This window comes from Eublepharis macularius, chromosome 11, assembly GCF_028583425.1.
Source record: "Eublepharis macularius isolate TG4126 chromosome 11, MPM_Emac_v1.0, whole genome shotgun sequence".
NCBI lineage: Eukaryota > Metazoa > Chordata > Lepidosauria > Squamata > Eublepharidae > Eublepharis > Eublepharis macularius.
This window is the reverse complement of record NC_072800.1, coordinates 1336611-1349367: the sequence shown is the minus strand read 5'-3', so window position 1 is coordinate 1349367 and position 12757 is coordinate 1336611. Positions and strand designations below refer to the sequence as shown.

The 12757-nt window shown below is 48.6% G+C and overlaps 1 protein-coding gene across 1 annotated transcript in view; it reads left to right on the top strand.

Moving 5' to 3' along the window:
- CSGALNACT1 (chondroitin sulfate N-acetylgalactosaminyltransferase 1) overlaps positions 1–12757 on the top strand; it is a 46773-nt gene that overhangs the window by 14520 nt on the left and 19496 nt on the right. The window contains exons 3-6 of the mRNA XM_054991074.1: positions 800–1016; positions 5058–5159; positions 7799–7977; positions 11101–11195. Of these exons, the coding sequence (XP_054847049.1) occupies positions 800–1016; positions 5058–5159; positions 7799–7977; positions 11101–11195 (593 nt within the window). The remainder of the gene's footprint in view (positions 1–799; positions 1017–5057; positions 5160–7798; positions 7978–11100; positions 11196–12757) is intronic.

Here is a 12757-nt window from a genome sequence, read left to right as displayed (position 1 = left end):
GCGGAGCGCAGGACCACTCCTGCGCTCTGCAGCTGGTGAAAACGGGCCCTGTGGATCGGGCTCCCGCGCTCCGCAGTGGCCCTAATCTGGGCCAAAATGGGCCCAATCCTGGCAACTATGGTGCACAGCAGCGCGCAGCACTGCAGGGGAGCGCACAAAGAAGGTGCATGCCCCCGCTGCTCAGGTAAGTGGGGGTGGGGGTGGGGAGCAGGGACGGGGGATCCCCCACCCCTGGTGGGGGTGGGGAATCCCTAGTTCAGGAGCGTGCCATGCGGCCTGGGAGCTCACCCTGAGGCACATTCCCACTGGCCAGGTAGGCAGGGGTCGAGGGTGGGAGCAGGGGATCCCCCACCCCCAGTGGGGGACTGGCAAGCCTAACTGGGTTCTCTTACAGTGTTAGAACCAGGCAGGGGCAGAGGGAGTGCCACCAGAAGAGAGGCTGCAGGGAAGTAAGCCCTGAGTGGGCGAAGGAAGAACAAACTGCTCTGTGGCCAAAGGAAAGTCTCTTATCCCATTGAAAGTGGCCATTAAAAACCAGTTGGAAGAGATGGTTTTGAGCAGGAGGGAGCACGCTTGAATAATTTACTCATCAGGGCTTGGAGAGCACGTGGTTCCTTCAGTGCCTGGGCAGAAGCAGCAGTCGGGGAAGAGCTGGAGAAGGAGATAGGGCGAGGCCGCTCTGTGCTGGCTGCAAGTGCAGCCTGTTGGTCCCTCTCCCTCTGGGGTGGGCAGAGAGGGAGGGCCGTCCGCATGGGTCGCTGCTGGCTGATCTTGCTTTCCCTCTTCATTTGCCTGACAGGCATCTACCGCACCGAAAGAGACAAAGGCACCCTGTATGAGCTGACGTTCAAGGGAGACAAACACTTTGAGTTCAAGAGAATTGTCCTGTTCAGGCCGTTCGGTCCCGTCCTAAGAGTAAAGAATGAAAATCTCAACTTGGCCCACACCGTGGTTAACGTCATAGTTCCACTAGCCAAAAGGGCTGGCAAGTTTCAGCAGTTCATGCAGAATTTCAGGTTTGTATGTGTCCATCCAGAGCTGCGTGCCTGCCTTCATCACATTCCTTTCTTCATCATCGATGTGTTTTATTATTTATTACCTTTTTTAAAAGCCCTGCCCGTCCTCAAAGGAGCGCATACATGACTCTCTCTCTCCCTCCCTTTTTATCCTCACAACCCTGTGAGGTAGACTAAGATGAAAATGACTGGCCCGAAGCCCCCCAGTGATCTTCATGGTGAGCAGGATTTGAATCTTGGTCTCTCCAAGCCCTGTTCAGCAATCTACCATGGTATGTCCTTTTACTGGCCACAGTAATCCATGCACCAGTCACCTCCAGGCTAGATTACTGCAACTCACTATACGCTGGGCTGCCCTTGGGCCTGACCCAGAAGTTGCAGCTGGTCCAGAACGCAGCGGCACACGTTCTTACAGGAACACCCTGTTCGAGCGCATGTCCATCCTGTGCTGTGCCAGCTACACTGGCTTCCAGTGGAGTTCTAGATCTGGTTCAAGGTAAGCCCTCCATGGACTGGAACCGGCATACCTGTGGGACCTCCTCTCTCATTACGTCCCTTGCAGGGCGCTACGCTCTGCAGATAAACAACTCCTGGAGGTCCCTGGCCCAAGGGACATCTGGCTGGGCTCCACCAGGGCCAGGGCTTTTTCTGCCGTGGCCCTGGCCTGGTGGAACGCTCTCCCACTGGAGATCCGGGCCCTGCAGGACCTATTACAAGTCCACAGGGCCTGTAAAACAGAGATGTTCCGCCAGGCCTTTGGTTGAGGACGAGCGGGTGTCCCCTCTTATCCTATCTAAGATTGCTACCTCTTCTATGACTGCCCTTGGCTATGTGTTTTACCCACAGCTATGACCTATGCAGGTCTTTTATTAGTATCCAAAGTAGCCCATGTATTTTAATATAAGTTTTAAAATCTGTTTTTAAAGTTGACTATTTATTGTGTATTAATGGTGATGTGAGCCGCCCTGAGCCCATTCGTGGGGAGGGTGGGATATAAGTCAAATAAAATAAAATAAGTCGACCACTTAGGTGACATGCACTGCTCAGCTTTGCTCTGGGGACTCGCAGCCATGCTGTCAACTCCTGTGTAAAAGTGCAGCGGAGGCCCAATTCAAAGTGGGGCCAAGGCATAGGGGAAGGAGGGGCTCAGGCTGTTTTCGGGAGCTGAAGCAGCCTGGGGGCCTTGGGGGTTATTTGCCCTACTGGGAAGTTGCACAAGCTTCAACGCTCCCTTCCAGCGCCCCACCAAACACAGCAAATGCATAATGCTTTGTAAACGTTTTCATCTAAAGCGACCATTACACATAATTTTACATGCCATGTAAAACTACATAGCCAACAATCTTCATTCCTGAAGATATTTTCAGGTGGGTAGCCATGTTGGTCTACAGCAGATGAACAAGGTTTGAGTCCAGCAGCGCCCTAAAGAGCAACAAAGAGTTTCCAGGGTATAAACTTTCAAGAGTGAAGCTCCCCTCATCAGATACAAGAACGAATGGAGATTTTGACTCCTGAAAGTTTATACCCTGGAAACTCTGTGGTGGTCTTTCAGGTGCTGCTGGACTCAGCCCTTGCTCAGTCCTCATCCAACAGCTCCAAGCGGTAACGTGTAAGCCTGTACTGAAAAAAGGGTTTGCGGCCCAGGTCTGATTAGTAGAGGGCAGATATTTAGATAGACCTTAGGCCAGGCCAGACCAGACTAGCAGAGAGCTGAGGTGTACATAGGTTTGTATATTTTGCATGTTTAGCAAAGGCTCATGGGAATAGGAGAGCCAGTTTGGTGTAGTGGTTAACAAAGACAAGGCTCTAATCCGGAGAGCCGTGTTTGATTCCCTGTTCTGCCATTTGAAGCCAGCTGACCTTCGGTCAGTCACAGCTCTCCCAGAGCTCTCTCAGCTCCACCCACCTCACAGGGTGATTGTTGCAGGGGTAATAATAACACGCTTTGTAAACTGCCCTGAGTAGGTGTTAAGTTGTCCTGAAGGGCAGTATATTAATCGAATGTTAAAAAATAAAGCAGAACTGGGCTAGCTGAAAGGATAAAGTGATATAGACATGCTGAAGTTAGCAAAGGGCAGGAATTGCTGACAGCGGAACTCTTTACTGACTGCCAGAGACCAGCACCCTGGTACAGAGCAGCCCCACTTTGTCTTGCCAGGAGGAAAGGGGAGCTGCCCCTAGGGCAGCAAGCAAGCTCCAGGGGTCACCCAGCATCTTCACAAGGAAGGTTCTTGCCGTTGCCAGAAGGCCTTTCGGATGTCAACAATTCCTGCTCTTTGCTCTTCTCAGCGTCTTCCACTTTTCCTAACCACCCCTGCTCTCTGGGAAGGAGTGTTCAGTTTCCCCCAACTAGCAGTTTCAGCTCTATGTCCTGTTTGGACCCAAAGCTAACAAGCACTGCCTTCAGGGCATCTGTATCCCCTTGTCCTTTCAGGTAGGCCCGTCCCTTCTTTATACAACCTCTCCTAGTCATGGTGGCCCTTTCAGAAACCATCCCCCATGAGCCTTTGCTAAACGCGCACGCCCACCCGCCCACCCCCCGTCTCTGAAACTGCCTACAGCTGGCCACCCTGCCCCACGGATAGTCTAGGCTGAGTGGGCGGGGCAGTATATGTGTGTCTGTTTTTAAAAAATTGTTGTAATTGATATTTATATTGCTGCTAAATTTTATTCTATTTTATTGTGCATTTTAAATGTTGTGGTTTGCTTTGAGCCCGCTTGTGGGGAGAGCGAAATGAAAATTAAATTAAATAAATAATAAATAAATAAATTGTACAAACCTGTGTACACCTCAGCTCTCTGCTAGTCTGGTCTGGCCTGAGGTCTATCTGAATATCAGCAGTCTACTCATCAGACCGGGGCCCCAAACCCTTATTTCAGTGCAGGCTTACAAAAGCATTACTTAAATATTAAACCTTCTGTTTCAATAACCATTCCGTTATATACGTGACAACGGGTCAGAACTTGGTTTAAACCAATGGTAATGCCATTTTTAAAAAATAGAGCTGCAATGATTTATAATGGTGTAGTGGGGGGAATGCTGGGAAAAGGCGGCTGATTAAGGAACACGTGTGGAAAACTCTTGTTTGGGAACTTTGTTACCACCTCTAGTGACTTCCGTCCCTCCTCCCCGCTGCTGCTGCTTCTTCTTCTGCTTCTGCTTCTTCTTCTTGGGAAACCAACCTTGGAAGTTAAATTTGCAAAAGCAGAAAAAGGATCGGCCCCTTTCTCAGGCCAGTTAAATCTCCTGGAGGGGGTGCCTGCGGGGGCTTCTGGATTCTGATGGATGCCCACAAAGGGAAGCAGTGAAATCGGCTGCTTGGGGACGTGGGGATTTCTGGAGCAGGTGGACGAATGAATCCTTGCTGGGTAGGGTTGCCAGCTTCAGGTTGGGAAATTCCTGGAGTTTGGGGGGCTGGAGCCTGGGGAGGGCATGGTTTGGGGGAGGGACCTCAGCAGGGTATGATGTCATAGAGTCCACCTTCCAGAGCAGCCATTTTCTCCAGGGGAACTGACCTCTGTGGCCTGGAGATCAGTTATAATCCCGGGAGATCTCCAGCCACCACCTGGAGACTGGCAACCCTACCCAGCAAGGATTCATTCGTCCACCTGCTCCAGAAATCCCCACGTCCCCAAGCAGCCGATTTCACCGCTTCCAACTCTGTGGTCCTGTGCTAATGCAGCAGTCCTTCCCAGCCTCCTTCGAATTCTGTATCCGGATGATAAATGTTACTGAACATGCTTTCAGTTGCAGCAATTTTCTGATAAGGAGAAGCTCCGGCAGATTAAGCGCTCTGTTGAACCTTCTGACACTTTCCAAAACAAAGGTTGTGAGGCTGAGCTCCCCACTGCTTCTGCCTCTGAAGCCAAAACAGGACAGACGCCTGCAGAGGCAGGGCTGAGGAGAAGCTAGCCAGGGGTGACAGGCCCCAAGGGGCAGCTCCGGCTCAGCCGCTGGGGTAAAAGTATCCAAAAGCGTGCCTGCTTTCCTCTGAGAGAGACTGGAGGGCATGACAACTTGTCAACATGTACCTGTTGCAGGGAAATGGGCATCCGACAGGATGGAAGAATTCACCTCACTGTAGTTTACTTTGGGAAAGAACAAATGCGTGAAGTCAAAGGAATCCTAGAAAACGCCTCCAGGTGAGTTGGGCCCATCTTCTGTTGCCACTCTTCTTTTGGCAGCTGAAGGCAAAACGCTCGTTGGGTTCTTTCCCCAGTCTTCTCGTGAGGGGTTCAGCCCAGAAAGGACCAGGGTGCTGTGGTGCCAGGCTTTCTGGCCCCCGTGCTGTCTGAGCTGCGAGCCCTGCACATGAGCACTGCTGTGGCTTTCACGTGGTGAACGGAAACGGTGAACGGAAACCACTTTTCAGATGCCCAGTGGTCTTCCGAGCCTGACAACTGGTGGGAGATTTGGGGGCAGGGACCGTGGGGGAAGGGGACATGACATGCTCACCGCTATTTCACTTCCAGGGGAAACCCCAACGTGATGTAACTCTAGGAATTGCTGGAAACGCTGTGATTTTACCTTAGATTTTCCAGTGATTCCTTGAGCTATTCCATGTGACTTCTGTGTTTTCCTGAAAGTGACATACTAGCATACATAATGCCAACTTTTAAAATATTTTTCTCCCACTACCACTTAGAGTTGTGCCAGGTTAGGACAGCTGCCAGCCAGAGGCCTGGCAGCTCTATCCCAAAGTGATGCCAATTAAGAGATGCCACTGTGTCTAGTACTAGAGTGGCCAAAAGCAGGCTGCCAGGGGACACGGACATTTGCACGTGCCCAGGAAACTCAAGAAGGCATGGAACGCCGAAAGCCTCAGTGGCAGTAAAAGGGGGACATAAATTGCCCTGTGCCCGTTCCTGAATGTTTAGAGAAACCTGTAGAGAGGGATTAGGGTAAGGGGTGGGGAGGGATTTCCAAATTACCAACTGCACTTCCATTTTCCTACAAGCCTTCCACTGGTTACAGGTTTTGTGTGGAATAAATAGTAAAACAAATGTACAACTGGCTTCTGCTCCACTCTTGACCGGTTAAATCTGAGCCTAAGTCGAAAACACAAACACTGAAGGGGAATTGCCTTTTCCCCACACAAGGCTTCCTGCATCCAAGGTTCATTTGCAGCCTCTTTAATCACAGCAGACAGGCTTCTGCTCAGGAAGTAGGATGCTCTTTTAAACTCTCAGAGCCAGGCTACGCCTGACACGGGCTGGACACTGGTCAGCTTCCCTCAAGTTTTGATGGGAAATGTAGGCATCCTGGTCTCGCAGCTTGGCTCTCCGACTGCTGTCCAATGGACTTTTCAACTGTCACTTGTCCAACATTCTGCTGAGCTGCCTGCATTTCCCACCAAAACTCGAGGGAAGCTGACAAGTGTCCAACCTGTGTCATTCGTCACTTGTAGCTTGGCTCTCAGAGAATTTGGCCTCAGTATCAGTACAGTTAGATTTTGGACAGGCCCTTTACAGGGTGCTTGTTTATGTCGTTAATCTAGGTCCCTACCCTGCCTGACCCTAAATCCCAACTGAAAAGCCCAAAATGAAAGCCTAAGTCATCTTATGCCCTTATCCAAGCCTGCTGTACCTCTGTCCAAAGGAAAATGCAAGCATGCCCTCTTTATAAGCTGGGGTGTCTCACCCCCCTCCCATCCAAGGACGTTCCAGGGGCTCTGGTCGGCTGGCAGGTCCCTGGGGCTTTCTGGAAGGCAGATTCCCCAGGAGGGGTCAGAGCCCTGGAGAACAAGCAGAACTTTGGGGTTTATTGCCGCACCAGCTTTACAGGCTGTTACAAGGGTTGATGAGACATTTAATATTAAGTACTTAAAATATTCTTTAAAATCAAATATTGCAGTCTAAATTTGCCACACACAAATTGGTCGTTTAAAATTACGGATTGGATCCTCCCCATCTGTTCAACACAGAGCCTGTGCCTTCTCCTGACAGAGAAGTACTCCCTGCTAAGCTTAGCATAGCAACAAAAGCAACGAAACATGACGTGCTAACAAAATAAAGACTTATCAACCACTTAAAAACCACTTATACAAACCACTTGTTTAAGTGGTTTGTAAGTGGTTGATAAGTCTTTATTTCATGAGCACGTCCCGTTCCGTTGCTTTTGTTACTGGCTTTCGTGACTCTCCGTATTTTCTTCAAGCTTAGCATAGTGGCAGGATCATCAGTCTGTGGATACCAGAAATATATTTTCCTGTAAACATTTCAAAAGCACATCAAATCTGATCTCCTTTTTTATTATCAGTCTGATGATAAGCCGTTGCACAACAGACTAAGTTTTTTGCATTACGGGGAAGTGATCTTGTTTGTTGTACAACTAATTTATTTTTATTTAGAATATTTATATTCCAGTTTTCTCCAGGGAGGGAGACTCAAAGTAGCTTATACTACACACAGAGGGGAAAAAATCCAGAAAGTGAGGGAAGCTTCTCGTGGTCAAGCAGGACTTCTCTCTCCGCTGGCTGGCCTTCTGCACAGATCTAGGCTCACCCTCAGGCCAAGGGCCAAGTGTCTTTGGGCTTACATCCAGGAGATGGTGCGTCTGACAGCAAGGCCTGATGTACCTGTAGGCAGAGAGGAGAACCAGCTCAGTGAGAAGTTACTTGGCTGCTGCTGACGAGCAAGATCTTCCCCGGCCCCTCCCCTGGCAGCTGTGCCTCTAGGGATGCCCAAGCCTTCTATATAGGCAGTAGCCTAGTAACTCAACTTTGCGTGCTTGAAGATGAAGGGGCGAGAGCCAAATAAGAACATGTGATTCTTCCTCTTAGATCAGCACACTTCAGGAATTTCACCTTCATCCAGCTGAATGAAGAATTCTCCAGAGGGAAAGGACTGGACGTTGGTGCTCGTGTTTGGAAAGGAGGCAACGTGATCCTCTTCTTTTGTGACGTGGATATCTACTTCACTGCAGAATTCCTCACCACCTGCAGACTCAATACGCAGCCAGGTAGCTCTGTTTGGCTCCGTTCCTCCTCCTCCTCCGCTTTATTGCTTTAGCAAACAACACCAGGAGAAAACCACCATACGAACTATCTCAATACCAATTAAAACTCATAAAATATCTATGTATTGTCGAAGGCTTTCACGGCCGGAGAATGATGGTTGTTGTGGGTTTTCTGGGCTGTATTGCCGTGGTCTTGGCATTGTAGTCACTGTGACACTGAGAGATCTCTGTCTTTTGGTGCTACACCTCTGAAGATGCCAGCCACAGCTGCTGGCGAAACGTCAGGAACTACAATGCCAAGACCACGGCAATACAGCCCGGAAAACCCACAACAACCATCATAAAATATCTGTTTGAAATTAAGATACAGAATAATAATTAAAATCATAGCACTAGAAATAGAACGTTTAGTGGCTCTATTTCAGAGGCATGCAACATTTTTTAAATTGGGAAATTAAATATTGCAAGGCATTGCTGAAACGAAAAGGGATTGGCTGTGAAGAACAGTGTGACTCTTTGGGGCCGTGCTCTGCATCCCACCCCCCACCCCCCACTTCTTGAAAGGCCTGGAGAGCTCTTGCCTTGAAGCCTGTCCGCTCTCCTCTCATGTCGGGCTGTCTGTTTTCTCATCAAGTACCTGAGTTGTTTACCCAAACAGTACTTTTAATTTTTAAATGTTTGCTTAATCTAGTTTGAACATTTTACAATCTGTTCAGAGGCGGAAGAAAATTGGCCTTGTGACTGACACACCAGGGCCAGCCAATCAGAGCTAAGCACAGCCCTGTTCTGAGGAGGAAAGAGGTAGACTCATTCATTCATTACATCTTCATCCTACCCAAGGTCATATACATGGGTGGGGCTATCTCATTTTTTCCGCACAAGAAATTGGTCAGGTAGCTTAAATGGGAAGAGACAGCAGGGGTGCACAAGCAGGGATTGAGTTCTGTCCAGTACCAGCGACCACAGCGGCTTCTTGACAGATAGCAAGTCAGCACTGAGCAAATCTGGTTGGAGGAGGTGAGGGAGAAGAGGAGGAAGTTCCTCCTGAGCCCAGACTGCAAGAAGGCTGTGCGTGTCTCAGCATCACGGAGTGTTCTCCTACAGTGACTTCCCCAGTGAAGCTACGTGGGGCCTAGCTCTCGTCTTGCAGCAGCTATATTTTCCTTTGTTTATTTAAATATGTATATCTGCCTGCTCACCACGTCTGAAGTAGCTTTTAATACAAAAATTAAAAACACCAAATTAAACAAAGGAAACAAAAGAGCCACAAACTCATCAACTAATAACAGGAATGTTCTACATTCACCTTTATCCTGGCAATATCCTCTGGAAAAGAGTAGTTTTACTCAACATGCAGAAAGTTAGCAATGATTGCATTTTATGGATCTACTCCGTGAGATGGTGTGACCAACAGCCCAGAGAAACGGGTCCTGCCCCTTTAACACAGGCTTGCTTGGCTGTTACTTACCTGGGGAATTTACCTCTGTGCCATGAAAAGCTTCCACTGCCACTTCCTACACATTCAGCCTCTGTTAAAGGGGGAAGACAGTCTTCTCCAGGTTGTTGGCAACCCTAATTAATACTGAGCAAACTCTAGCAACGGAGACCACCCTGTGGCAAGCCACCTCAGTGACCTGGCGGTGTGCCCCGCTGGCAATTGGCGGAAGGTGGCAAGCCACCTGGTGATCGCCCGCCACTGGCAGGCAACCCAGGCAAACGAATGGCAGGTGCCCTTCCTGCAGGGCGTGATGACATCACTTCCTTTTTTAAAATTAAGAGAACCGTGTAGGTGGGTCTCTTGAAGAAGAGTTATGTCAGTGGTCAAAACAGAATTGTCTGAAATAGAAACTGAAACATTCATTTTAATCGTAGCTATTCTTCCCAAGAGTGCTAAATCTCTTAATTTTGTTCTAGGTCTTAATATAATTATTTTGATACAACATACAATTCATATTTGTCAAGGCAATACGCAAATATTTTACGTTTTTCTCAATTTTATAACCTGTTTTGTTTTCCAGTTTCAACTGATCTTGGATTGTCATATTTTTTGTTAACATTTTAGTCTTCTGTTTGTTAACCTTAAAACTTGCTCCTGTACTAATTCGATTAAAGATTTTGTAATTTACAGCTCAGTCCTAAGAGGGGGGGAGTGCTTAGGGACCCAACTGGTCCCTACGACTGTGTATCTGGCACTTACGTCACCTTGAAGGGACAAGGATGCCCTGATAGGTAAGAAGAAGCAGGGGAGCCTGCAGCCCTGGCTCACTCGTCCACAGCTGCCTCCCTTGTTCCCCTCGCACATGGGCTGGCGCCTCCTCCCAAATTCTGGCCTCCATGTTCAAGGCTGGCAGCGGGGAGGGGGCTGTCCCTGCCCTCTAGGCACTATGGCCCATGCCTGACAAAGAGGGAGCCGGCCAGGCAACTGTGCTCCACAGAGTTCTTCAGACTGAGGGTGGGAGGCAGCAGGGGGTGCTTGTAGCTCATGATAGGGCTACATGCTGACTGCCTTGGCTGGACTCCCCCCCCCCCCGCGGCCCCCCCCCCCCCACACACTTTGACCTTGATATTTCCGCACACATTCCTTTTTCTTCCAACCTCTTTGGTTATCTGGACCACTTCAAAATGTTCACTGCCTCGCCTGGTTCCAGTGGAAAGGAGGGAGAAAGTTTTGCAGCCCATCAGTGCTGCAGAAATGCGTCTTGAGAACTGCTCTTCTCAACAAACCCGGAGTTGAACTACCACAGTCCACTCAAGCGCCTTGTTAAAAAAGCGAATGTTTGCAATTGGTTACGTGTACTTAACGTTTCTGGGTCCAAGGGAGGCTTTTTCAACAGAGTCCCCCTTTTTGCTGTAACGGGAATTCTTCCTTCTTAGGGAAATGTCAGTTTTAGACCAGGCGGGTTGTTGGGATTGCATCTAGCATAACCATAGTCCATTCATGGCTTGAATGTTTGGCACTATTCGGTGCTCCTTCTTTGTTTTAAGCCTTAGAGCAATTTTTAAAACAGAAACCACACATTCGACTTTGAAAGCCATCCAGTTCTCAACACCCAGAGCAAAATTGCATCTGCAAATGTAGCCATATGTTTTAAAAGTAATGCTTTTTCCCAACACTCTTTCTTCCAGGGAAGAAGGTGTTTTATCCTGTTCTTTTCAGCCAGTATAACCCAAGCCTTGTTTACGGGCACCGTGATTCCATCCCGCCACTAGAGCAGCAATTGGTAAGTAGATGGCTTTAAAGCATTCCCTCTCAAACGGCAAAAGACCCGTTGTGTGTCGTTAGGGGGCAAAGAATTCCGGAAACTGTAGTTTGGAAATTTGCTGAGAGTTCTGTGCCCGTCTGAACGGGGCCATCGGCAGGTGCGACATCGACAGCGGCGCGTTCTCTGTGGTAGGCCCCCCCGCCTTACGTAATGACCTATCTGAAGAGGATGGGAAAGCTCCCGCTCCCCTGGCCTTCCGCAAACAACGCAAGACTGAGTTATTTAAGAGGGCTTTTCATTCAGACAGGAGGGCTGTACTGTAAGGAAGTGACTTCAGAGGGGTGCGTCAGTAGAGGGATTCAGCATTTCTCCAGCCCTGAGCAAGGTTTCTGCTTGTTTTAAATCCTTGCAAATTTGCATTTATAGACTGTATTACATTGTTCATTGAAATGTCCTTGAAATTGACTGTATTCACATTGTGGAATCTGTCTGTACTACAAATAACACAAATAAATAAAATAAATAAATAAAAGTTCTCAGACCTAATTGCAACTTATGGTATTAAATTAAATATTGTCGTCTCTAAGAGCCAAATTCTCCCTTTTGGATACACGCCTTTACGTGGTTGAGGAAGTTTGAGTGTGTCAGTGAAGCTGAGAGCAACACCGCCAGGAGCACAGGCTTGGTCAAGAGTCTGAACTTCTGGAAGAGTCACTCAAGGCGGAATGGTCAAAGCTGAGACACCAGACTAAGATCATAGAATAATAGAGTTGGAAGGGGCCATACAGACCGTCTAGTCCAACCCCCTGCCCAGTGCAGGATCAGCCTAAAGCATCTCTGACAAGTATTCATCCAGCCTCTTCTTGAAAACTGCCAGTGAAGGGGAGCTCACCACCTCCCTAGGCAGCTGATTCTACTTTTGAACTACTCTGACCGTGAAAAAGTTCTTCCTAATATCCAGCTGGTACCTTTGTACATGTAATTTAAGCCCATTGCTTCGGGTCCTACCCTCTGCTGCCAACTGGAACAGCTCCTTGCCCTCCTCCAAATGACAGCCTTTCAAATATTTAAAGAGAGCAATCATGTCCCCCCTCAACCTCCTCTTCTCAAAACTAAACATTCCCAAGGCCCTCAGCCTTTCCTCGTAGGGCTCAGTCTCCAGACCCCTGATCATTCTCGTCGCTCTCCTCGGCACCCTCTCGATTTTGGCCACATCCTTTTTGAAGTGAGACCTCCAGAACTGCACACAATACTCCAGGTGTGGCCTGACCAAGGCAGTATAGAGAGGGGCTATGACCTCCTGCGATTTCGACGCTATGGCCCCTTTGATACAACCCAAGATTGAATTAGCCTTTTTTGCCGCTGCATCACACTGACTGCTCATATTTAGTTTACAGTCCACTCTTACCCCAAGATCCCTTTCACATATACTACAGCCCCGAAGTGTATCCCCCATCCAGTATTTGTGCTCCCCATTTTTGTGGCCCAGATGTAACACTGTGCACTTGTCTTTGTTGAATTGCATCCTATTCACAGCTGCCCACTTCTCCAGAGTATTCAGGTCTTGTTGAATTTTAATT